The sequence below is a fragment of the Pituophis catenifer genome, unplaced genomic scaffold (genome assembly GCF_029215685.1).
Source record: "Pituophis catenifer annectens isolate HBS135680 unplaced genomic scaffold, rPitCat1.0.hap2 SCAF_2, whole genome shotgun sequence".
Taxonomy (NCBI): Eukaryota; Metazoa; Chordata; class Lepidosauria; order Squamata; family Colubridae; genus Pituophis; species Pituophis catenifer.
Window position 1 is genome coordinate 265,886,540 of NW_027256882.1, and position 26,865 is coordinate 265,913,404.

At 37.8% G+C, this 26,865-nt stretch overlaps 1 protein-coding gene across 2 annotated transcripts in view; it reads right to left on the minus strand.

Annotated features, from left to right (window-relative positions):
- Positions 1-24,652, minus strand: part of CWC27 (CWC27 spliceosome associated cyclophilin) — a 104,983-nt gene extending 80,331 nt beyond the window's left edge. For both annotated transcript variants that reach the window (XM_070935859.1, XM_070935858.1), the window contains exons 1-10: positions 24,499-24,652; positions 22,254-22,350; positions 20,420-20,532; positions 17,653-17,796; positions 16,339-16,437; positions 12,558-12,661; positions 12,071-12,140; positions 10,873-10,952; positions 10,325-10,358; positions 7,802-7,956 (exon numbers count right to left, since the gene is read on the minus strand). In XM_070935859.1, the coding sequence (XP_070791960.1) occupies positions 7,802-7,956; positions 10,325-10,358; positions 10,873-10,952; positions 12,071-12,140; positions 12,558-12,661; positions 16,339-16,437; positions 17,653-17,796; positions 20,420-20,532; positions 22,254-22,350; positions 24,499-24,540 (938 nt within the window). In that variant the 5' untranslated portion in view covers positions 24,541-24,652. The remainder of the gene's footprint in view (positions 1-7,801; positions 7,957-10,324; positions 10,359-10,872; positions 10,953-12,070; positions 12,141-12,557; positions 12,662-16,338; positions 16,438-17,652; positions 17,797-20,419; positions 20,533-22,253; positions 22,351-24,498) is intronic.
- Positions 24,653-26,865: the final 2,213 nt, after the last annotated feature.

Consider the following 26,865-nt stretch of genomic DNA (forward strand, 5'->3'; position numbering starts at 1 on the left):
TCTTCACTCATTTACACATGGGAAAAAGGTCTGCTAAGTCCCCATTGCTATTTTCTTTGAACTATGCAATAGTGCTTTGAATTATATGATTAATTTGAGGAGATGATGATCAACTGTTGAGCCTGCTAATTTCCCCTAAGAGTTTATCTCGGGGTATAGAGTCAAAAGTCACAACTTACAGGGATCCATTTGGGAGAGTATATTTATCTGCTGCATGGTACAAAGTTATGCACTGATTCATCATACAGTATTCAGGCTTGAAACTGGTCTGCTCAGACTCTGATATTCTCAGAGTACAACAATCCAGCATTTTATAATGTACAAATTTGACATATAATTTGCCAATTACTGAGAGAAGACTGGGCACTAATTAATGAGGATGCACCTAGCTTCCCTTTTATATATTGAAAGGGTAATAGAATTAATTCATTATTATGTGCATAGGATTATGGTATATACGAATTTATGGCAGTGGATGTGAAAGCAATCCGCTGGTAGTATCTATCAACCCATTGATCATCAGGGTTATTGATTGGCTATCCCCTTCCTTGCTCTTCTCCCCATCTTTGTCCCTCCCAAAGCTTGTGTTTGAAAGGACAACTATTCCAAAATGAGTTTATGATCAAATGTCAATCAATTTTTTTAAAATTACTAATCAGCCTACTATAGATCTAAGAAAAGTATCACATATTGTTGTAGCATTAAGAACCTAGCTCAGATTTTGAAATAATAAACATCTCAAAAACATAATTAGTGACATTATACACAGTGAAAAAAAAAAAACAAAACACTGTCCTGTTTTGTAAATGTAATCAGCCCACAAACATGAATTTGATAAAATATTCCCAAACTTAAACCAAACGAAGTGGGATGATAATCCTACAGATTAAACATATAGGGTTGTCCTGTTTTTGTGTGCATTTACGCTTTATCAAATGTTTTGAGATGAAAATGACATTAATTAATGTCATTTTGGAATGTGGAAATTAATAGTGGAATTGGGCAATATGATAAAACCTTTTATATAACAACCAAGGTTTTTTTAAATAAAAGTATTCATTGAATTGAACATACCTGATGTTCCTTCTTCCTTCTATTTTCTCCACAACAACTGGGTGAGGTGAGTTGACCTGAGAACGAGTAACTGGCCCAAAATCACTCAGGCAGCTTTCATACCTAAAGCTTAGAATTACCTAAAGCTTAGAATTACCTAAAGCTTAGAATTACCTAAAGCTTAGAATTCAGCCTACTGTTTTCTAGCTTGGTGCCTTTTTTTTTTTCTTTTCTTTTTCTTCCTACCAGTCCTTCTATATATGGGGCACCAAAATTCTCTTGTGCATTACAGCATTTCTTTTCTAGATATTATAGTACATTGCACTGAGAAATCAATTTTCAAACTTGGAAATTGTGTGATCACTTGAAGACAAAAGGACCTTTAACTCCAGATACTTATAGTTCACTAACCAATCTCTTAACACCTTCTAATCTTTGCAGTTTACAAAGGCTAGTTGTATTTCAATACTTCTCTATTTATTTTCCAAAAGTACAACATATCTAAATAATATTGGAGTACACAGTATAAATCTCCATAGCCCATTTCGTTCATCTGTTTGAATTGTTTAAACTCAATGGGCAAATTGCTCATACATTTGTTTATATCAATTACAGCCTGAGTGAGTTTAGCTATCAACAAGACATATCTGCAGAATATTTTCTCTCTGAAATTCCTGTACAGGGATTTCACTCCAAACAATATAGAACATTGGGTAAAAAAAAAAAGATTAATCATTAGAAGAAACAGCCATTTCATAACTGTTATTTGAAACATGTTTCATGGCTTAGTAAAATGTATGAAAATGTATCAAAAGATTGCTTTTCATGGGTCAGCGATTATGGTGAATGATGATTTCTTCCCCTTAGAATGTCCTGCAATAGTATAGGTCAGTGTAAATGGAACTTCTCTATTATGCTACAATTCTGTTTGTTTTGCTTTATTTAAAGATCTAAAGACTGCAATAAGAGGCATAAAGTCTAGGCAAACAAATCAGGACAGGAAAACTGTAGGAGATAATAAAGCAAGAATTACTGAGGCCCTGTTATCAGTCACTAAAGAGTTGGAAATAAAAGGATATTCCAGCAAGAAATTGCCTAGAAATTAACTCACCTATAAATAACCAAGACCCAGGGGAAAAATGGGCATCAAACAAAATAAGCCAGTTATATATTTTGTAAAAGCACATCCATGTCTTGTTTCTACTGAACTCAAAGAAGCATACATAAAAAAATATTAAGACATATGCCTGGAATTGAACTCATTTTATTGAATTCAAACCATATTCTGAAACACATATGTTTAGGGATCTTTTGATTTTGGCAATAGCATATCCTGGCAGACATATCCAGCAAATCAAGTACACAACAGCTGCTTTTCAAATTAATCAACTTATTCTTAACTCATCAACACATATGTTTAAATATATAAATCACTTAATTTGTTTAAGAAGTTTTCCACAACAAACTGTTCTGTAGAAACACAAGTACAACTGATATGGCTGTGCAATACTTTCCAAAAAGGTGCTTTGAGTACATAAATAGGACGACTTTTTAAACATTAAAGTAGCTGTGTTCTTTTACAGATTTGTATTACTCCTTCAGAAACCATTCAATCCTGGAAAAAAGAAATGACTGTTTTAACAGTCCAAAAAGAGATGTTTTATATATACTGATAAATTATTAAGCACCTCATTTGAAGGTTTATGGCATGTATAAATCAAAACCCTGAAACAGATTACTGACTATGGTAGTAAATATGACTTTATTATGTGATGGAGAGCTCAGACCAAAGCTGCTCTGCTTGATGTGAATTAAAATGCTGACTGAAATCAAGATCTGACAATTCATTGTAAAAAAGGGAGATGGGTAATAAAGTCAAGTAACTTTACAGGTCTCATTTGCATACAAAACTACCTAAAAGTTCAACCCCAAGCACTTTCCCACTACACTTTGATAAAAAGTATACCATTTTCAGATGACAAGCAAATGAAGATACTGAGATGAAGAAGAATTTCTTAAACTAGAAACCCTAATCAGGGACATTTTCAAGTAGATTGTCTCAGAATATCTATGCTACAACCAAAGCATTTGATGTAGTCAATCGAGGCCTTGGGTGATTTGGACAGGCATTAATGTGGAAAAAAACGATATTTAAGTGTTAAATCTTGTATGGCCTAGAATTATGAGAAAAGGATTGAAGTAACGTAAGTGCTAATATAGTGCTTTTGCTTATTCCACCACCTAAAGAAGTTTAGGATTACTTAAATGAGAATCACAGTATAAAAATTTGATTGATAGATAGATAGATAGATAGATAGATAGATAGATAGATAGATAGATAGATAGATATAAATTCATATTTTAGAATATTATGTACCAGCATCTCATGAGAATTGTTAAATGTTGAAGGGTAACATGGGAAGAGCTGCCTTTGGTCTACATTTTTGCCCAAAATCTAATTACATCAAATAAAAAAAATGAACTTTGCTTCTAATCTCTAAAATGTATTGATTATTCAAAACAAAGGATGAATCCAACAATATTCGAACTATGAAAATTTAAGCAAAAGATTTTTCCTTACAAAATTGTTTCATTAAAGATATGCTTGTTTTATATTCTATCTTGGCATACTTAAATCTTTAACATTTTGAAATAACATGTTAATTTTATAGTGTTTAAATTTTGCTGTAAACTGCTGCGGAAGGATTTTAATTTGAAAATATGAAATATAACACATAAATTACCTATTGTTTTTTGTTTTAATATGTAGTTAGAAAGTTGGATTTACACTATGTTGCAAAACGTTAAGAAATACAAGCAAAAATAATGAATTTTGCTGTAGGAAGATTTTTGCTAGAAGCTTTACCCTTTGTGTGTTTTCTACGCAATGGGTATGAATACAACAATCTATTATTTTATTCAAATAATAAAGAAATAAAAAAGCTGCACCATTTGCTTGCTCAGTTTTCTGCAAAATATAGCATCAGCAAATTAAATATAATTTAATTAATCACAAAATCATAGCTTCATTTTTGCAACAAAAATAAAATCCATATTAGAAAGGATCTAACATTGTGATGTTCAAACAAAACAATACTTTGTCTTAGCTGCCCACTACAAAAATTCTAACCACTCTTAAAATATGTAATATAGTGTATACATCTCAACAAGAATACCACAAATGAAAAAGGTACAGAAAGGAGCAGCACAAGTGATCAAAGTCATGTGGGTAATGGTTATAAACATTAGGCCTTTTTAGCTTACAAAAAGGCAAATAAAGAAAAACATGAAATGATGCATGATATGAGAAAAAAAAATAGGAAAGCAAACATTTTTCTCCCTAAAATGGGCAGTGAGAAGAGATAAAAGAATATACTGATTTACACAAGACATGTTAGCATATAGACTCTGCTACCCCAAGAATAGCTGGTGCATAAGACTGCCATTTCAAATTAAATTGATCAAAAAAAAAAATAAACTTCCACTGAATTTGGTATGATGGATTCTGTGAGATGAGACAAAACACTTTATGCACTGTTTCTCTTGTGGAAAGGACCAAAAATTTATGCCATTACAGAGAGGCATTACTGGAAAGCATGTTACTGCTTGTCATCTTGAGGAAATGAAGTAAAACCATTATAGTGGAGTTTTCCCTCCTATTTTCAATCAAGTTCTAAAAATATGTATACATTTTTAAACATTTTTATTTCAAAATGTGACTTTTGGAAATACTGAACAAAGAAGTAACAATAATTATTCAAAGGCTTCTTTTACTGAGACATGCAAATGAAAATAGCTTCTAAATAATCTGCTCTCGGTTTAATTAAAAACTAATTCTCATCTTTCAACTAAAGCTTATTAATTAGTTTTAATCATTACAGTTTGGTTATGCCATAATTAATGATCATGTGTTTACTGAATTTTATTTTCCTCTGTAGAATGACTGTATAGCTTTACAATTTTTATACTGAAAACCATAAAAAAGATTGATTCTTTATTCTGCCATCTGTGGCTCATAATCAGCATGCCTCTGTTATATCCTTAAGGTTGAGACTGTTATATCAACGATCAGTAAAAATAATTTAAATTATATTAAACCAAATTTTATAAAATGAACCCAATGGCTGTCTATAAATACATGACACGTGAGCTCCATCTACAGGTCAACAATTCAACTAAAAGCTTTAATAGGTGATTACTTAAAAAGGAAGATTCTAATTTCATGTTCTAATATTTTTTTTCACACACATTTTAAATGTATATTTTATGAATAGCTACATAATTTGTTTTATGATTGGAAAAATCTATTTTACTTTAGGTCTTTACAGCTGGGTGCGACAGGAAACAAAATTATCTTTGCCACATTTTTTTTTGAACATGCGATCCAGTGGTGGGATTCTGCCAGTTCTAGGCAGTTTGGCCGAATCATTTGTTAAATTGCTGGCTCGCACCGCCCCGCCTCCCACCCGCGCGGCGTCAGCCTACCCTAGGGCAGGGGTGGGCAATTGTGCTTGGCTGTCTCAGGAATTCTGGGAGTTGAAATCCACAGGTTGTAAAAGAGCCACAATTGCCCACCCCTGCCCTAGCCCATCTAGTCGCTGGGGGAGACGCGCGACTTTTCTCCACCCTGGAACACTGGCTGCCCAGGCTGCAGCTGAAGCTCCGCATCGTAATGGGCTCCAGGAGGAAGAGGAGCGCCGTCTGCCCCATTGCAAAGCTCAGTAAGAGCAATAAGAGCCAGCTGCAGGCGCAGCCAGGCGGACGCATGCACAGTGGGGCGCAGGCTTAAGATGCCGCCTCCAAGCCGAGGGGCGACCCGATGGTGCGGTAGGTGTGCTGCCACCGCCACCCGGGCGGAAGAAGAGAAAGAGATGGAGAGGAAGAGAGATGAAGGAGAGAACGGGGGACGGAGAAAGAAAGAGATGAGAGAGATGAAAGAGACACACAGAGATACCTGTTTAAAAGAAAATACTGGGAGCCACAAAACCTGGGTGGGAGTAAGTGATATGGAGTTGGCAATGCCCACCCAGGTTTAAGGTTGTTTTTAAGTGTTTACATGTGTTTAAGGTTGAGTGTTTAAAGTTGCAGACCCCTGACCTACCCCATCCGATCGCTTCACCCTGCAGCCAACCTTGTAGGCCTGCACCCGCCTCCCACTTGGGCAGCAGCGGCCTACCTACCCCGGTTGTATCACCTTGCCCTGCAGCTGGCCCAAATGCACGTCTCAGACTGCCTCCGACCGCTCCAGCGGGTCATTTTTATTTAATTAATTTAATTAAGAATGCTGCAATGGGCATACATGATGACTGGTCAAAAGTGCGAAGACCTATCAGAAATCACTTTTTTCAGCCCTCTGGGTAGTCCCTATGTGCATATGAACTACTCAGAAGGCTGAAAAAGTTATTTTTGACCGGTCCTCATACTTTTGACCAGTCCTTGAACTTACGACTGTCCTCACATTTTACGTTTTGCGCCCTATCTTGTCACCGGGGTGAAGAGAAGTAGTGGTGAAATGACTGACACGGTTGTTAAGAATGCCGCAACAGGCATAAATGTGAGGATGGTCATAAGTACGAGGACGGGTCAAAAGTGCGAGGACCAGTCAGAAATGATTTTTTTCAGCCCTCTATGCACATAGCCACGCCCACCCAGTCACATGACAACCAAGCCACACCCCCAACTAAGCCACACCCACAGAACAGGTTGTTGAAAAAATTGAATCCTACCACTTAATTGAGGAGAAAAGATTGGACCACCAAAGATTTGTCCAAGATGGAATTGAGAAATTCTGCCTTGGGCAAGAGTTTGGACCAGAAGATTTTCAAGCTCCCTTCCAATGCTATAATTCTATGACATCACATATAAGAGGGATACCAAGAGATGGATTTGAAACAGGAATTTAAAAAGAAATTGTTTATTTTGTAAAGATTAATCAAAGTCCAGTCCAAAGTCATGGAAGCCCAGTCTCTTCAATCTAGATTGCAACCAAAGCATCCTCCTGGAGAAAAAGCCATTAAGTTTGTTTCCTTGCAGACCAGTATATAAAATTAAATGATCAGATATTAATGATTTATTTTGGCATTCTCTTCTATTAGGTAAAAAGCAAGTTTCGCTGTCTCATTAGAATCCCAATTCTCAAGAAACAAGACTCATATGTAAAGCACTAAATGAGCAATTTTTACAAATGAATATAAAAATTAGATCAGAGTTGCTATAAAAGCAATATTACTTCACATATTCCAATAATGTATTTAACTTTCAGAATTGTATTTGATTATTTAACTTTAAAACTTTTGATAGCTACCAGACATTTGACAAAATGTTAGCAGAATCTTCCACCGAAGTTCTATTCGTACTATGACTCGCCACATGCTTTGATTCACAGAAATTAACAGAAAATTGAATCAGCTTTTCCAAAGCCATCTCTTGAGAACATGCCATTCACAAGTGTTTCGATTTTATCTTGAAATTGTTTTTTCCATTTCCCATGTCTGACAATTGCTGAGTAGACTGTAACTAACACATTATTGAATGTTATAACATAGAACAAGACTATGCTTTATTTTTACGTTCAATATTTATTTAAACATTTTTAAATTTATAGTTGGTGACAAAATGGACCTCTTAAAATAATTATGAAAAGTTTAGATACATTATAACATTTTATTTAAAATGACAACTATAACATATTTGAAAGTTTCCTTTAGAAACTTACCCTCTCAATTAATTCAAGATATGCATTACTCACCTACGGCTACTCTTCTGCTTTTGCTCTCCTTCTGTTATTTTTTTAACAGGTATATCAGTATTTTTCTTTAACTTCTGCATAACTCGTTTTTTCATCTGATTCTTTTCTTCATTATCAAGACCATCATCTTCATCACAATATCCCTCCTCTTCTTCCTGGGCAGGATTGTTAAGACATTCACACATTTTAGTTTATATGTCTGAACTGCTCAGTTTCAATCCAAAAAAGATTATTTCTCGTGACCTATGTATTAGAAAAGCATATTTCTAAAAGAGCAAGTTATTTATAGAGATATGAAAGGTCCCCAAAAAATAAAAAATGGGGAACCCTTTTAAGGCTTTTTTCCTCTCAAATAATTAGGTTTGAACCTAAATGGAATATGTTTTTGGCACAATTGATAAAAATGCTCAAGACATTGTGTGTCACTGTCACAAGCGACCTCTAAAAACTATGTCACAGCACAGCTTCCCTGCACAGTTATTAGGCTGTGGGCAAGTAGTAACTGCAACACTCTCAGCTTCGAAAGATGCATTTCTGTATTCAAAGAGCTATCATTTCCAAAAGAAATTACATTTCTTTGCTTGTGGGTTCTCAAACAGCAAGGAAATCAAGTGAATTTACTCGTTGATCTCCATTCAGAAGCTAAAATAAAGTATTCTATATTTTTTACTAGAATTTTATTTATTTATATCCTTCAATTCTTATCACATCTGTAAAATATATATAAATTCACCTACCAAGGGCATTTTAAATTTTAATACCAGACATTATTCAGTACAAAAACAAGTGATGCAAATATATTTTTTATCTCCAAATGTAAAATGAAAACATCTTTGTTGGCAACTTAAAATTCCTGGTCCTGGAAGGCCTCTAGTCTCAAACAGCAATGTCTAAGTGGAAGCACAGTAATGCTTTGTGGGAATCATCTCACATGGGAGGGAGGGGGAAGCGGTGCTGCCTAGGGAATGATCAGATAAGAGGGCATAGCCTACAGCTGCACAACTACTGAGAACGTAAGTCACAAAGGAACTTCCCCAATTTATAAGGCTGTAAAAGAGATGGTGGGAGATTAGTACTATCCGATTTGCATGAGTCTGTTAATATAAGTTTACAAGAAAGTAGAATTAGTTCAGCTGGTCCTGTTTCCTGTCTATCTATCTTGGAAGGCTGACATCAAACTTGCATTCCATGACAGGAAATGAAATGGGTCACCTTAGAGGACAACTACTACCAGAATGATACTGAAGCTTTTAACACAAATAGTTCAGCTATACAATCCAAGGATGGTTAGTTAGAACCTAGGAACAATGATGCGTGGCAGGAATAAATATAGCCGTTACATGCTATCAGCTTTAAGCCTGGGCTGAAAATCCAACAGTATATTACTCCATCAAGTGTTTACACTGTTGGAATCTAAGAAATCACATGGTTGACATCAAATCACTTGGTTGAATTATCAAAGTTAGCTTTCACCCACCAAGAGTTCATTCATCCTTTCACCCAGTTATTCTGGAGAACCATTTCCCTTACCTGATCTTCTTTTGGGGATCTCAAAGTTGTTTGAGAAAGGAAAAAGCCAATTACAAAATATCCTGGATAAATATTATCTCAGTGCAAATCAGTGAGGGATTGGATACGATTAAACAAATTGAGGATGTAACCCAAGTGCCTCTAGGCCAGGGCTGTCAAACTCCTGGCCCACGGGCCCAATGCATCACACGCTGGCCACACCCACGCCTGGTTTAGCAAAGGGGAAAAAAGTCCAGATATGTCATGTGATGCCACCCTGATGACGCAAGTTTGACATCCCTGCTCTAGGCTATGAAGAACTGGATGGCATAGAACAGACTTATAATAAATCTGAACAAGACAGAGGTACTGCTGTGCAAAAGCCTTCTGATTCCAAATCCAGGAGGCTTCTGGGTACAATTCAAGGTGACAATTATTACTTAAATTCAGGTTTTCATTACCTCAGAGATGACTATATTTGTTCCATACAGAATCTAATTAACCAGTACATGCTGGTGAGAAGGACACGGGGCAGAAACTTTTCTGCATCCAAGATATGAAGAACATAGGGCCCCATGGACAAGCTTTCTCTGTTGAATGAGTTTGGAACAACTTACTCTCCAAAATCAGATCCCCTCCGTATGGTCATTTCAGAAGAGCATTTAAATGGTGCATTTTCAAAAAGCTTTCAAAACAAGAGGTGATGGGAGTGACAACTGTTAATTGGGCCTGGTATTGAAAAGATGGACTATATTTGTAATGATATTATATGTTTTATTGTTTACTCACAAAAAGCCACCTCATATCTAAGATGAACTGGCAGAACACAAATCTCTGAAATATATAACTGAACTAATGAGGTAGGGAAGATTTCCCTACCCTATTGAAACCTTTTTGTTAACAGGATAATTAAATACTACCAATGTTTCAGCAGCAGCTGAGACAATAACCAGATGTGTATAGTGGTAACAGACATTAGCCCCATAAATATTATAGCAAATGTAAAGGTCTTACCTTATCTGAATTATCACTTTCATTTCCTTTTTCACTGAAAGAAAATGCAACATGTAAGTTAATTGTTTCATAATGCATGTTCTAAAATAAAATTAATCTAAATGATTTTTTTTGTTTAGGTTACAGGTTTTTACCTAGTGTACCCTTTAGCCTAACTCATTAATGTTTTTCCAGTAGAAACAAAGGCAATCTGATTACTATTTCATAAATAAGTATCATATATATTTGAAGGAGCCGTCTTAACTCAAGAGTTGCAATCAAAGCTGCATGATATCCTCAAGAAATGTTTGGTAAATAGGCAATTGCCTAATAATGTATGGCAGTCTTTCCTAATCTTAATCCTAGCCCTCCCTAAGTGAAGAGTAATTCAAACATGGCTACTGGCCATGCTAACTGGGAATTCTGAAAACTGCAGTACTAAAATAAGTGAAAAAAGGTTGGTTTGTAATGCAGTAACAAGTAGGCCAAATTTCACATATTTATCACAATAGAAATTCTACACTTCTAAACTAACAAAATTACTTTTGAATTAGCCAGAGTTTATTTACCTGTCAATGGCAGGAACAGAACTCAGGTGTGGATCATCTTTCAGTAAATCATGACTACTTTTGCTTTTTCCTTTCATGCTCTAAATTTTTTTTAAAAAGAATGGAATGATGGGTTTATGATAAAATGTCTTCACTTTTGTAACACAAATTTCTCTATGAAAAAAACAGAGCATTGCTACTCATGCAAAAGCATTAAACAATATCCTAATTATTACATATATTGTGTTGATTGCAGATGTTCATTCAAATAAAACTATGAAGATCTGCTACCTATATTTGTTACAAAGGAGAAATGGATTTATTCTGCAGGAAGATCTAACCTTGGTATTGTTTCTACTATCAAAATGACCATTTGACTTTGAAACTCCCTGGATTTCAGAGAAGCAGGAAAGAATCAAAAAGTCTTTCTCCTATATTGCACAGAGATATATTGAGAATTTTACTTAAGAAAAATAACCTCCAGGATACCGGGTGCCAGATTATTTTGTGCTTATAATTGTAATCAGGACTTTCAATTTCTTTACTTACTTTCAATAGTGTATTGAAAGTAAGCAGGAACCAGTTATTTTATCTCTATTAATAGCCTGGCAGTGATATCCTATACTAATTCGATTTGCTAGACAGTTTTCAAAGGCAGCCCAAAAAGCAACTTAAAGGCAACTAATCTGGAAACCACCCTCCTCCATCATTCTCTCTATACATTCAATAGTTGAACTGACTGCCAAGACTGATAAAAAGCACTCCTGGCAACAGTAGCACCTAAATTTCTCGGAACAATGCTAGGAGCTTAGAAGAAACCTAAGCTATGGTAAGACATTAAGGGAGGGCAAATGCATTCAACATAAACAATACAAATCTCCCTACAACCTCATCTTTTTACTTTTGGCTGAAGATGTGTATCTGCAAACTTTCAGAGAAATAATTGCTATTAAGCACAATTTACTATGTTTTAGTGGAAGAATAAGTAATCTTTAAGTCTAGATCTGTATAATTTCTACTAGTAAGACTTGCTAATATACCATCAAGATATATTATTTCTTTTATTTATCTTTATTTCATCTAAATCCATAGTCTGGGGCCTCAGTTTATATTCAGTTTACTAATAAAATTTCAATAAGCAAATCTGGCCATTAATTTCACAATGCTGAAAATTAAAGAGATTCACAGAAATATATAGGTAGTTAGCTTGAAATTATACCTGACTAACTCTGTTGACTTCTACTTCTTCCTCCTCAGCTTCTTCTCCAAATGAAAGCAGACTAAAATTTCTTCAAATAGAAAAAAGAGGTACCTTCATTTAACAGTAGAACACATAAAAAAACCAGAATTCGTTTGAACATTATTGCCCCTTTGAAAGTCTATAGAATTTAATTTTCCTGTTGAAATCTCATATAATCCTAGCCAACCTCTGCAATAGGATTTTCTTCTTGCTGCACTTTGTCAAGTATCCTTAAAATCTTGCCTAGAACACAGTGTGAGAATGCATAAGAGACTACAGCATAAGACTTACCTTATCAGGGTAAAAGGTTCCATTCAAGAAAGCATACAACTGGATTCTGTTCCTTATCTTTTACACAACTATTATTTGTATATAATTCAGTGTCAAGGCATGAATCAAATCCTAATCTGTTATGTAGAAAACTATAACTGAGTTTGCAGGAAATAAATAAATATGCTATTCTTACTTTGTGCCCTTTGATTTTGCCTTCTCAACTTCTTCCACTGGTTTCTCATTCTTCAGCGCTTTAGTCATCCTTGGAATTATATCATCAAAAGGATTAAATAAAACCTAAAACAAACATGTTTTGTTAATCTTTTAAGACCTTTTATTCAGGGGTGGGTTCTACTTACCTTTACTACCGGTTCGCATCGTGCACGTGTGCTCCTCTGCGCATGCACAGATCACCTATGATGATGTCTGGGTCAGTGGGCAGCCTCCCGCCAGTTTTACTAGCGGTTCTTGTGAACCAGTCCGAACCGGGGGCAACCCACCACTGCTTCTATTGTGAAAAATAGTATTTCATAAGCCCCTAAACACTGCAATCTAGAAATGGTGATGAGGCATAACTAGGCTTACTGAACATAACTTATTAAATTGGCTGAAGCTTGTATACTTTAGGTAATAGCCTTATCTAACAATGGCCAAAATAATTATACGCCAGTTTTTATTGGAAATCAATCAAACAAATGTTTGAATTATCCATTGATTAAGAAGTATGAAAATTTAACAGAATAGTTCGATGACCTATATGGTGATATGAGTTTAAGAGTTTAAGAGTTTATTCGATTTCTATACCGCCCTTCTCCCGAAGGACTCAGGGCGTGTACAGCCGTATTAAAATACATAGATTTATAAAATTTAAAACCAATTAAAATCAATATATAAAATTGGCCCGCAAGTTAAAACATACATACACGCATAATAAAAAAATCGTATTAGGCCAGTCCGGCTTGCTGGAATTGGAGGGTCTTAAATGCGCGGCGAAAAGTACGCAGGTCAGGGCTAAGACTGAGCTCTAGGAGCAACTCATTCCAGAGGGCTGGTGCCCCCACAGAGAAGACTCTCCCCCTGGGTGTCACTAGTCGACATTGTTTGGCCGACGGCACCCTGAGGAGTCCCTCTCTGTGGGAGTGTATTGGCCGGTGGGAGGTTGTTGATGTTTGTTCAAGGGGAGCCCCATGTAGAGAGCGTTGCAGTAGTCCAGACGGGACGTCACAAGGGCATGAGTGACCGTGTGCAAGGCATCCCAGTCCAGAAAGGGACGCAACTGGTGCATTAGGCGAACCCGATAGAAAGCTCCCCTGGCCACGGCCATCATATGATCTTCCAAAGACAGCCGTGCATCCAGGAGAACACCCAAGTTGCGAGCCCTCTCTGTGGGGGCCAGGATCTCATCCCCAATAGTCAGCAATGGAGTCAGCTGACTATACCGGGACGCCGGAAGCCACAGCCACTCGGTCTTGGAAGGGTTGAGTTTGAGCTTGTTTCTCCCCATCCAAATATGTTCTTCACACAGGTCCTAAAACTAGAAAAAGATAACCAATTAAACAAATGAGCCAAAATCATTATACCTATTAATATATTTATTGAGGAAAATGTATCATAGCTACAAATCTGTATGTGCCAAAATATATGAACCTTTGGATTCAGTAACTAGTGTGATCTTCTTGGACAGCAATAATTTCAACTAAACATTTCCTGCAACTGTTGATCAGTCATATACATTGACTTGGAGGACTTTTTGTTCATTCCTCCCTATAGAAGAGATTCAACTTTGGGATGGTGGTGAGCTTCTGTGCATGAAATGTCTACTTCAGATCCTTCCACATTTCTATAGGATAATAGCAGATCTTGGACATTCCAAAACAGTTTTTTCTGCTTTAATCATTCTTTGTTTATAAAACTTGTGTGTTTTGGATCACTGTCTTGCTGTATGATCCACTTCTTTTGATCTTCAAGTTTTCACAGACATACAGTTTACCCTGAATTTGCTGACATAATTCAGAACGTTTAGTTCCATCAATGATGGGCAAGCATTCTTGGTCCTAATAGCAAGACCAAACCAAGATCCTAACACCATGTTTCACAGCTGGGATAAGATTATTACACTGGACTGCAGTGTTTGTTTTTCAACAAACATAAAGCTTTTCATTCAAACTACAAGTCTACTTTGGTCTTATCTGTCCACAGAAAATTGTTCCAACAGCCTTCGACTTATCTAGGTGGTGTTTTGCAAACCGAAGATGGGGAACAATATTCTTTTTGGATAAAAGTGGCTTTCTTCTTCCAACCCTGCCAGGATTGTTGTTGTTCAATGTTGTTCATTGTTCTTCTGATGGTGGTTTCTTGAACAGACATTCACCAATGCAAGACAGGCCTTTAAATCCTTAGACATTATACTGGGCTTCTTTGAGACCTCCTGGAGTATAACAAGCCTTGCTCTTGGTGTGATCTTGATTGATCTCCTGGAAAGGGAAACAATGCCATTGATTGCCTCTATTTGCACATGATCTGCCTGATATTGGACTAGTGAAGTCCACACTCTTTGGAAATAGGTTTTCCCAGTCTGGTGAACATCAACAATTTGTTTTTCAGACATCCTCAGAAATCTTGTTTGTTCAAGCCATGACATACTTCCACATACCTGTGTTGTGAATATCACATAGTGAATACCCAGAAGTCTGTTCTTTTAATAAGACAGAACCTCCCACACTCAAACCTGATTATTATCCCATTGATCAAAACAATCTAATTGTCATATGACTAATTTTCATGTGAATTGATAATTAGGATCATTTTCCTCAATTAGTCAACGAACGAATGTGTTTTTGACTCATTTGCTTAATGGGCTCTCATTATCTACTTTTAGAGCTTATGTAAAGAACAGATCACACCTTTTTAAGATCATATTTATGCAGAAATATTGAAAATTTGAAAGGATTCACAAACCTTTTTTTCACGTACACGACTGTACATGAAACTTCATGAGATCTTCTAGAATTTGATATAATTGATATGTAATTAATCTTCAGTTCTGAACCTATTATTTGAACTCCTTGGGCAAGCAACTGTGGTCAAATATACAAAATCCAGGCAAACCAAGGGTTTCATTCATGGCTTTTTCTTGTTTTAAGAAAAATAATAATGTAAAATAAACACAGTGGTGGGTTGCTACCGGTTCTCCCCAGTTCGGGAGAACCAGTAGTGGAATCTTGATAGGAGAGCGAACTGGTTCACTCCAAACATCAGTTGGGCCCTCCCCCCGTACTATAACTATCTTTATTTCTTTGTTTTTAGATCAGCTGTAAGGCGCGGCAGATTGCCGTGCCTCAGTGGTTTTTTTACTCAATGCGCTTACGTGAAGCGCAAGTTTGGCGACCATGCGGCGCAGTGAGCATGCGCGCGGCGATCACACGCAAAGCGCGTGCGTGATGCAAACCAGTGGTAAAACTGGTTAGAACCCACTACTGAATAAATATCAGTGAATATCTCCTAGAATTGCCTTGATTATGTGTAAGCAAGTAGTATTAGTAGCTGCTGGCTTTTTATTAACAACAGGTAGTCCTTATTTAGTGACTGCCTTGTTTAGCGACCATTCACAGTTATGACAGTGATGAAAAAATAACTTTACAACCTATCCCTGGATTGATGACCTTTATACGTCTGTAAAGCAAAGGAAAGTTGAAGTAAGAAACAATCAGTTTCACTTAGCAACAACTTTAACAACTAGGTTGCTGGTCCCAATTGTGATAGCTACTGTAAATAAGAACTGTGCAATACATTAGAAAGAGATGTCAAGATCAGCACTTGGGTCAAAAATGGTAACATATTCATGGTATACAAGTTGAGCTTTCAATTATTTCTAATATTGAATCAAAATGCAAGAAAACATCTGATTTCATTTTAATAGCATTGAGACAAGAGAAATATATATTTATATCTATTACAAATAATCTTATTCCTACCTCTGTACTTGTTATTTTATGTGGATTGACTGGTCTTTCATCTGTACCAATTTCAACTTCTGAAAGTCGCAACATATTATATATAGTATCTCCAGTGATCTGCCAAATTAGAAGGACTCTTTTAAAACCTTTTCACAAATTATTTTCAAAACACATTTTAATTTAAAAATCTCAATTTATGTATTTATTACTATTATTTCTACACTGGCACATTCCAAACAACTTCTGATTACAATAGTAACAAACCCATAAAACATAAGAATTAAAAATATTAAATTAACAGCAATTCCTCCCCCAACTTCTCAGAAAGGAACATGGACAACCTCCCAGATCATTCCTTAGAAAAAACTAGAAGGAGCATAGATTCAGTGCCTAAATTCATGTTTAAAAGCTACTTTTCCCAAATTATTTTCAAAACACATTTTTCCCGTATTTTTTGCACTATCAGACACTCCGGACTATAAGACACACCTAGCTTTTAGGGAGGAAAACAAGAAACAAAAAATCTGCCTCTGCCTCCCAGCACTTTGCCTCCTTGCAGCAAACAGCCAACAGCCTGGTCAGCTTCGGCACAGCCTAATTTAGCACAAGCAGCTGATTGGCGGTTGGATCTGCCTCCAGAATACCGCCTATCAGCTGTTCCAGGCTGCAGGATCGCCACCGCCCATCTCCACCATTGCCGCTGCTGCCTATGACTGCCTCCGTGTGCCCCATTTTTGGCTTCTGTGTGCCCCATTTTCAGCCTCCACGTGTCCAATTTTGGGCCTGTTCCAGGTGGCAGAGATAGGTGGCGTCGGCAGCAAGAATTCATTTGTTAACCAAGGTAATCTTTAAGATTGAAGTAGCCATGTTGAATGATCTGACCACCCCACTTCTAGGGATTGACCAGATGACCGATGGAATTTCTTGTCAAATTGCTGTAAAATCTGAAGGTGCCCATTGGAATCCATCAAGATACATAAGGTGGCTGATCGCACTAGTTTTAATCAATTCTCTCACTATGGAGAGGTAACAAGGTTGCTTCATTTGAACCAGGAAGTGATCTACCACAGCAAAGAACTAACAGCAATCTCTTCCCTTCTATTCTTTCTATTTATCATCGCTCCTTCTTTCACTAGCTTATTTATTTTTTTACCCATTATGACATAGTTATTTATATTGCAGTCTATGTTTATTAATAATTTATCAAATATCCTATCCAAAGGATTTGAAAGCTTTTCCTGTCACTTTGTTTAGTTCTCACAAATAAAATAATATCAATATGAACAAATTTTTGCAGACAGTAAATATCATTTGAGTAGAAGTTTTCCAAACCTTTCCAAAGATAGTGTGTTTGTTGTTAAGTTCATCCGCACGCCCCAAAGTGAAAAAGAACTGGCTGCCATTGTCATGAGGCTCAGAATTTGCCATGGCAACGAGTCCTCGTCGAATAAAACGCAATCGTGAATGGAATTCATCCTGTAAATTATGACAAATAAGAATTAGTGCACAATTGCCTCCAATTCATTTAGGTTGACGTACATAGGATGAAATCCAAAACGATAACAATGTTGTGGCCCCGCCCTCTGAGCCTGTCCCATCGGAGGAAGAAAGCTCCGAGCATGAGGAAGAGGAGTCAGCCAGGCCTCCCTCTCCAGGCCCCTCCCCTCTGGCATTGTTTCAAGTGCCGGCTGAGGGAGAGGAAACAGCTGATTCGAGTCAAAGTGATAATGAAACATCATTCCTGGACGCACGCCTCCGAAGGCGTGATAAACGTTTGCAGCAGCTTGGGAGGCGTGCTAGGGATTAGAACTGAGTCACTGGACCACACCCCAGAGACTATATAATAGAGGGTAGTGGTCGAAGGATCCTTGTGACGAACAAAGCAAAACCTTGGAGTCACTAAAGCCTCGTCCGGAACTGCTGGGAGGAATATTATTTCTGTTTGGACTTTCTTGAACGTTCGTATCTTATCTGTCTGTTTGTGAAAATAAAGACCCTTGGCAGACGGTGTGTCTATCGCTGCCAAGTCGGAGATAAGACCTGGGTGCGTTCCAAAGTGTTTCCTTAACCCTCGACTGGCTGTGTGGGTGTGTGTGTGGGTACGGGGACAGATCAAACAAAAGGCATTCTGTATTTCCCACCAACATCTGAACAAATCAACTGGCAGTCCTCAGTCAACGACTGACCTGTTTAATGATGGTTCAAATTTATACAGCACTTAAAATGTAGTTATATAATTAGTCCTTGAACTTACAATTATTGCAGCATCCCCACAGTCACATGATCACCATTCAGGCACTTTATAACAGACATACTTATACAACAGTCACAGCATCTCTTGGTCAGGTAATCATCATTTACAAGCTTACAGCTGGCTTCTGACAAATAAAGTCAGTGGAGAAAGCTGGCAATGGCACAAGTCTTAGTCATGTGATAATCTACAGGTGAAACTCGAAAAATTAGAATATCGTGCAAAAGTTCATTTATTTCAGTAATGCAACTTAAAAGGTAAAACCAATATATGAGATAGACTCATTACATGCAAAGCGAGATAGTTCAAGCCTTGATTTGTCATAATTTTGATGATTATGGCTTACAGCTCATGAAAACCCCAAATTCACAATCTCAGAAAATTAGAATATTGTGAAAAGGTTCAATATTCTAGGCTCAAAGTGTCCCACTCTAATCAGCTAATTAAGCCAAAACACCTGTAAAGGGTTCCTGAGCCTTTAAATGGTCTCTCTGTCTGATTCAGTAGGAATCACAATCATGGGAAAGACTGCTGACCTGACAGTTGTGCAGAAAACCAACATTGACACCCTCTATAAGGAGGGAAAGCCTCAAAAGGTAATTGCAAAAGAAGTTGGATGTTCCCAAAGTGCTGTATCAAAGCACATTAATAGAAAGTTATGTGGAAGGGAAAAGTGTGGAAGAAAAAGGTGCACAAGCAGCAGGGATGACAGCAGCCTGGAGAGGATTGTCAGGAAAAGGCCATTCAAAAGTGTCGGGGACTTTCACAAGGAGTGGACTGAGGCTGGAGTCAGTGCATCAAGAGCCACCACACCCAGACGGATCCTGGACATGGGCTTCAAATGTCGTATTCCTCTTGTCAAGCCGCTCCTGAACAATAAACAACGTCCGAAGCGTCTTACCTGGGCTAAAGACAAAAAGAACTGGTCTGTTGCTCAGTGGTCCAAAGTCCTCTTTTCTGATGAGAGCAACTTTTGCATCTCATTTGGAAACCAAGGACCCAGAGCCTGGAGGAAGAATGGAGAGGCACACACTGCAAAATGCTTGAAATCCAGTGTGAAATTTCCAGTCTGTGTTGATTTGAGGAGCCATGTCATCTGCTGGTGTTGGTCCACTGTGCTTCATTAAGTCCGATATTGTTCTATGTACAATCCTTGTTTTATTGATTTCATGTAATATTCTAATTTTCTGAGATTGTGAATTTCATGAGCTGTAAGCCATAATTATCAAAATTATGACAAATCAAGGCTTGAACTATCTCGCTTTGCGTGTAATGAGTCTATCTCATATATTAGTTTCACCTTTTAAGTTGCATTACTGAAATAAATGAACTTTTGCACGATATTCTAATTTTTTGAGTTTCAACTGTACTTAACGATTGCAGTGAAGCAGACATCTTAAGTCTGACGCAGTCAAATGATGTCTCAATTAACCATAATGCTTAGTGGCGCTGAGTTGCTGAGCAACTGAGCTTAACACAGTCGAGTTGCCGAATTGACCGCATTGCTTAGCAATGGAGTTATCCATCCCAATTGCTGTCATTATGTGAGGGCTACTTGCATTTTATTTATATTTGTTTGTTTAGTCTTTATGAATAAACTCACATTTCTTGGAAAACCTAGAAAAGACTCATCCTTTAATACTCCCCAAAGCACACCTCTATTTTCAATAGTTAGCCATATAAGCTCTATCTATTTCAGCAGAATATGTCCCACATCTCCTGTGTCCAAATTTCTACCATTGAAATCAAAGGTGGGGGAAAGAAAACAGGAACAAATTGTAAAAGAGACATGCTTGTATAGTAATAAAAGGAACATAAAGAAACCAACTAGCTAAAGCAGAAGGTTACCCTGAAAGGGGCTCCATAGATAGATTCTCCTCCTGAGCCAGTACCAGTTGGATCACCACCTTGTATTATAAATTCAGGTACAACCCTATGAAATATGGTGTTGTCATAATAGCCTGAAAATAAAACAAGTGTTAAGCCACTTTACAGGAATTGCAACATATTCACTTGTGGGAGATTTACTTTTTATTTGTGTGTATTTATTTCAGAGGAAATGTCAACATCAAATTAATTATGTATAATTAAAGAACTTTTATTAAAATATGCAGTTTTCTGAATTACATAATCATTTGTACAAAAAAAATTTTTTTTTTTAAAAGAATGAATGTCAATCCTGAAGCTGGCCTGGCCAAAGCCATCTTGGAGCTTCAGTGCTGCCACACTGAAGCTGAGGGATAGGGAGGGGGGAAATAGAAATAGCTGGAGTTGTGTAGTCAAAATAAAATACATTCTCTTGGGAGCCAACCCACCTGGCTGGAGGAAGGAGGAGTGATGTCACCAGACCAGTGGACGCTGCCTTGATTGGGCCATGTGACTGATTGTTTGGGATTGGGGGGAAAATTTTCACTTTTATTTAGATGAAAACCGAGAGACTCTTCTGAGTCGGTTTTCACCAGATATGTGCCAATATGATATTTCCAATCAAGCTATTCTTGATGAATCTACCTGCCTCTGAGTTTTTGCTTGCAAGGGCTCTATTACTTGGAACTCTGACAATGAAGGCATGAAAATACTTGTTAGATTTACCAATTAGTCTTTGCTTAATTTCATACAGGCACCCTTAAATCTGCAGTACAATCTTATCAACTCTTATTTGTACAGATCTGGGATTTGTTTTGCAGCACAAATAATAAATTTTCCTTTTCTTATTTTCACTGTTTCAGTTTTCACCTCTGAAATTAAAGAATAATGTAATTTTCTTCTCTTCCCCAATCCCTCTGGCAACCTGACTGACTTGGAAAAGATTTGGCTCAATTGTGTGGAAGTTTGGATGAGAAAGAACAATTTCTATTGCTTTTTTAATCTTGGGGAAAATCAGAGCAAATCCATCATTTTCTCCATGCCCTATGACAGGGGTGTCAAACTCAAGGCCTGGGGCCGGATCCGGCCTGCAAGGTGCTTAGATCTGGCCCGTGGGGCCACTCTGGAAACAGTGAAGGACCGGTCCACAGTGCTCCTGCCAGCAAAAAAGGAACTTGGGAGGGCTACGGGCAGAGGGTTGCAGGAGGTCACTGCATCAGAAAACGGAGATTGGGAGCCTGTTTTCGCTGGCAGAGTGCTCAGGCCACCACAGGCACCCCTGACACGAGTGACGTCAAGCTGGCCATGAAGTCAAACACAACCCTGATGTGGCCCTCAGCACCTAAGAAATAGATCTTCAATCACTTGCATGGAATTTTGCAGAGAAAGGAAGTGAATCAAAAGCATCTCTTGGCTGAGTCCTCTGGTAAAGAGCAAGAGAGTTTGATAGAAAGATGACATTATCTCACTTGCCACACACTTTTGAGGACACAGAGCAAAACTGCCACTGCTCCTTCCCTCTCTCAACTATAAAGTATGCAAGAAGCTGTTCCAAGTCTGATCATCAAAAGGGCTAAGAATACTTCCCTAAGTGAGGGTACTGCAGATGTTTGCTGTTTCTTTCAAACAAAGCTTGTATTTCTATTTAAAACTTTTTGGAAAAGTAGTATGAGAATTAAGCAGACATATTGAAATTGAGTACTTTTCATTGTATAGGAACTATATTTTATTATATTACTAGTATTATTATTTATTATTGTTGTTATTGTTCTTGTTGTATCACATTAGGAACAACTGTGTTTTTCTTTATCATTACCTTCCATACAAAGCTGAATAAAATTCCGACAAGCTTTGGGAGCTTCTTTTGACCATAATTCAATATCAATATCTCCAGCTGTTGTTTTCAATAATACCTACAGAATAGATTTAATGTATGATTATGTGATCATTAGAGGTTTCAATATTTTTTAAATCAGTCTCAATACATAATTACATCTTCTGAAGCATATATTTACTACATGTTCTCTAGAATGTGATATAACACAATCAACAGCAAAATAACTAATTAACAGAAAATAATATGGAAGAAATAAATAAGACATTGTTAATAAAACAGTAGTTAGTAATGCAGACATACTCTTGTACTTTTGTGTACAGTACACAAATACGTTAAGAATTGGAACTGTATCTCTACAAGTTTATTGTAAGAGGATTTGAATATTTTAATAAAAAAAGCAGATAGAAATGTTTAGGATTGCACAGTTAGATGTCCAAACTGGTAGACAACTGAATTATAAGTATTTAATAATTAAATAATTAAAAGTATACTATTATAAGTATTTTTTTACTGGATAAAAAGTTAACTAATAAGGGTCCTAAAATATGACTCCAACGTTTTTTTCTTTGTTGATTTGAGCAGTTTGTTTGACAGCCAAAATGTTGGGGAAGAAAGTTTTTATAAATAACTAAATTACAGGAAATCATGTCATACCTCTGTTAAAACAGTTGTTTAGGAAGCATAACCTGAGCAATATTTCAGAAACTATATAGAAAATCTGCCCATACAACTCTCTTGACTAGACCATTTTGCTACATTCTTAGCAAAGACATAAAACATTTTTCAGTTGCATGAAAAAGGTTCAGCTTTTCAGAATAAAAACAACCAATCACAAGAATAACCAATGACATCTCCTATTGATATTACATGGCCTTGAATTTGATCCAGAAGCAAATCAGCAACCATTTTTTGCTCCCTGACAACCACAAGTTCTACAGGCAAAACAAAAAAGTGCTTATTAACAGATAGGATACAGCAGGGGTGTCAAACTCGCATTGTCATGACGTAATCATGTGATGCATTTTTCCCCTTCGCTAAACCGGGGGGAGGGGGGAACGTGACACATCTGGTCCATGGGCCACGAGTTTAACCCCACTGGGATACAGGTATATATATTTGATATATAATAGGTGTATCAGAAAGTAACAAATAAAAAAAAAAGGATTGATGTGTAATAAAAACACATTATTTTTGTTAGGCATGAAAGTTTTATCATATAAAATGTTGCGATTGTGGGCTTGTTTCTTAACACCGATCAAGGACTTCAGAATACAGCCTCGTTGTTTAATTAGTCATATCCTTTCCCTGAAAAAGCTAGTTTTGCATGTCAAAAGAAATATCTTTGTCTCAAAAGAAAAGCATGGTTTCCTAAATTTCAAAAGGAGGTATAGATGCCATGCTAAAATGCTAGTGTTATCTGTACTTAAATGGTAGCAGCGAACCCTAAAATGTTATACAGATATCTGAGGTACACCTGAACTTTGGTAGCACTTCTGTATTAGCCAAAATGTCCCCACAGTGATTCTTACTATCCTTATCATGTGCAGAAAATATTGCAAGGGCCACAGGTTACAAACACTGAGGCTGTAATTTCCAAAAGTACGTGAAAGCCTAACTGGACCAAAGCACAGTAACAGAGTAACAGAGGTCAATGAGCTCATCTGATGCTTGCTATTTCTCATCACTCCTTTTCCACTCTTTTCATTAGAGTGTTTACCTAAAAAAAGGGATAGTAATATGATGGCTTTTGCAAACTTCCATTTCTTTCAAATGCTTTGAGGATTTCATTATTTAGTCACATAACTCAATTAAAACCTTTGCAAGGCTTTTGTTGGAAATAAAACGGTTTCTGCCATTGGAGTGAACAGATTTCCCTTGGCTCTCATTTTAATACGCATTAAGTCCTATCACAGCTATTACCCTAACAATGATTCCTTGGGGAATGTTTCAATCTAAATTCTTTACATTCATATTCTGCAGTAAACCCTATTGAATTCAACCTGTCTAGTATTACAATATTGAAATCACACTGTTCCAACCGAGATATACTCGGGCCACGAGCAGGCATTTAATACAATTTCATTTCAATTTAAGTCACATCGCAAATTAAGTTCCTACATTCGCTACAAACTGAAGCACTTCAGTGCTTCCCACTCAACCTGAAGCAGTTATTAAGCACGGGGTATATGAAAGCTCTTCCTTAGATGAGCGGAAGGACTCTCACCTTGCCGTTGGTTGGCGGTTCCTGGATGTAAATATTGCTCATGGTGAAAACTCCCACACAGCAGCTGCCCTGACAGAATATCTCACCCTTAACACCCACCCAGTGGGACTTGAAAGCTCGTCAATGACTATTTGGGACTCCAGCGGGAATCATTTCCCCGCCATGTTGGGTCATGGAAGACCTCATTTCTAGCCGGGGGGGGAGAGACAGAAGATAGCGTCACCAAGAGAAGTCTGGCTTCTGATGTTCTCTTCAAGAAGAGAAAGAGAAATCTCCCTGGGATTTCAGGGAACGTCGACGAGCTAACCACTGCTCAGCGCGGCCTGGTATGGCCAATTTTTTTGCGTATTAGGAGGGTCCCCCTCTTCAGATCTTAGCGAGTAGTATGACCCGCTGTGCCGGGTCTATAATCTTCCGACTAGAAACATTGCTCTAACTATTTTTATCCGCCTGAGAGCGGTAACCTCTTCCACCGCGAAAGCGAGGGAGACTTTTCTGAATTGATCTGCCTGTCCCACGCCTTATCCCCCGAACTGAAGGAAAGGAGCAAGGCCTACGGAGGAACACTATGGGGGAAAATCTTCAAAGGCCGCCGGAGGATTCAGTTTCTAATTCACCTAGGTGTCTATGGAGATTCTCAGTCATCCAGGTCATGGTTGTCCCAAAGGTTTTTTTTTTTTTTTTTTTTGCAAAAGGCAACTGGACTGTTTTTTCTTCTTAAAGATGTTTCGCTACTCATCCAAGAAGTTCTGAACTGAAGAAGCTTCTTGGATGAGAAGCGAAACGTCTTCAGGAAAAAAAACAAAGTCCAATTGCCTTTTGAAAAAGAACCTTTGGGTAAGGGCTTCCCTGATAATGGAAAATCCCGACGACGACTCGGCTTATCCGGCTACATTCAGTATTATATATTCTTAGACAGGTGAAATCCAATTTTTTTTTTACTACAGGCTCTGTGGCCGTGGCTTGGTGGGCGTGGCAGGGGAAGGATACTGCACCCAACTCCTGGGTGAAGGATATTGTAAAATCTCCATTCCCACCTCACTCCAGGGGAAAGATATTGCAAAATTATTTTAAATAAAACTATTGCTTAGCGCATTGTAAGCCGCCCTGAGTCTCCGGAGAAGGGCGGCATATAAATCAAATTTTTTTTAAAAAAAATCTCCATTCCCTCCCCACTCCTGGGGGAAGGATATTGCAAAATCTCCATTCCCACCCCACTCGGGCCAGCCAAGATGGTATTTGCTGGTTCTCTGAATTACTCAAAATTTCCACTACCGGTTCTCCAGAACCTGCTGGATTTCACCCCTGTTCTTAGATCAATTTAAATCATTTGTTTCTGACTTTTCTTACATTACATGCTTAAGAGTTGCTCAGCACATAGGAAAACACCAACACCACCCACAAAAGACAAGTGCCAATTGAATCAGCTAGGATGTACCCACAACTGCACACTTCTAGCGTTGGGAGTCGAGTGGAGACTATTGGGTGCCGCTCAGATGCATTCGGTGCATCAAATTCCCAGTATTCCTCCACCCCTCCCCAAGGAAGCATGCTCTGCTGGTCTTGGTCGACCCTTCTTCGGGTACTATATCTGATCAAGGGTCTACAAGTCCACCGTTCCTTTTGAAACTGGTGTTTTCGTGGCCCAAAAGCAGAATAAGCAGAGGGCAAAAAGCGGCCGCTTATGAGTTCAGTTAGCTTTAGCAAGATCTGAGGGCCAAATAAGGGAGAATATTTGTAAATCGGCGTTGAAACGAAGGATCCTTAGTGCTGAGTTTGCTTGTTTTCTTGCAGACGTTTCATTACCCAAACTAGGTAACGTCATCAGTGCTGGTGACTTAAAGAGAGCACCAAAGGATCCCTCAAAGATCTGAGACCGATTTAGTCCTATCACCCTGCAAGCAATGAATGAAGAAGACAGACGCTCAAGACTTGCATCCTAAACTTTCAGAGTAACTAGACAGAAAATAAGCATTACAAAAACGAGCTTCCAACCTAAATGCAGGTGGGATGCACTAGATGCCGAGCACCGGTGTATTAACAAGAACAGGGGTCTCCAACCTTGGCCACTTTAACCCTTGGCGGACTTCAACTCCCAGAATTCGTCAGCCAGCAAAGCTTGCTGAGGAATTCTGGGAGTTGAAGTCCACAAGGCTTAAAGTGGCCAAGGTTAGAAACCCCCTGAACTAGACTGTTTTCTTAGAAAAAAAAACTAACCTTGGCTTATACCCATTGGACCAAGGTGCTGTCAATCAAGAGAACAGCCCATTGCCTTTTAGTGGGAAGGGCTCGAGAAGAAAACTCTGGTATTGCCGGGGGTGGGTGGCACAGTGGTCTCTCCCGTAGGACTGAATAACCTTCGGACTG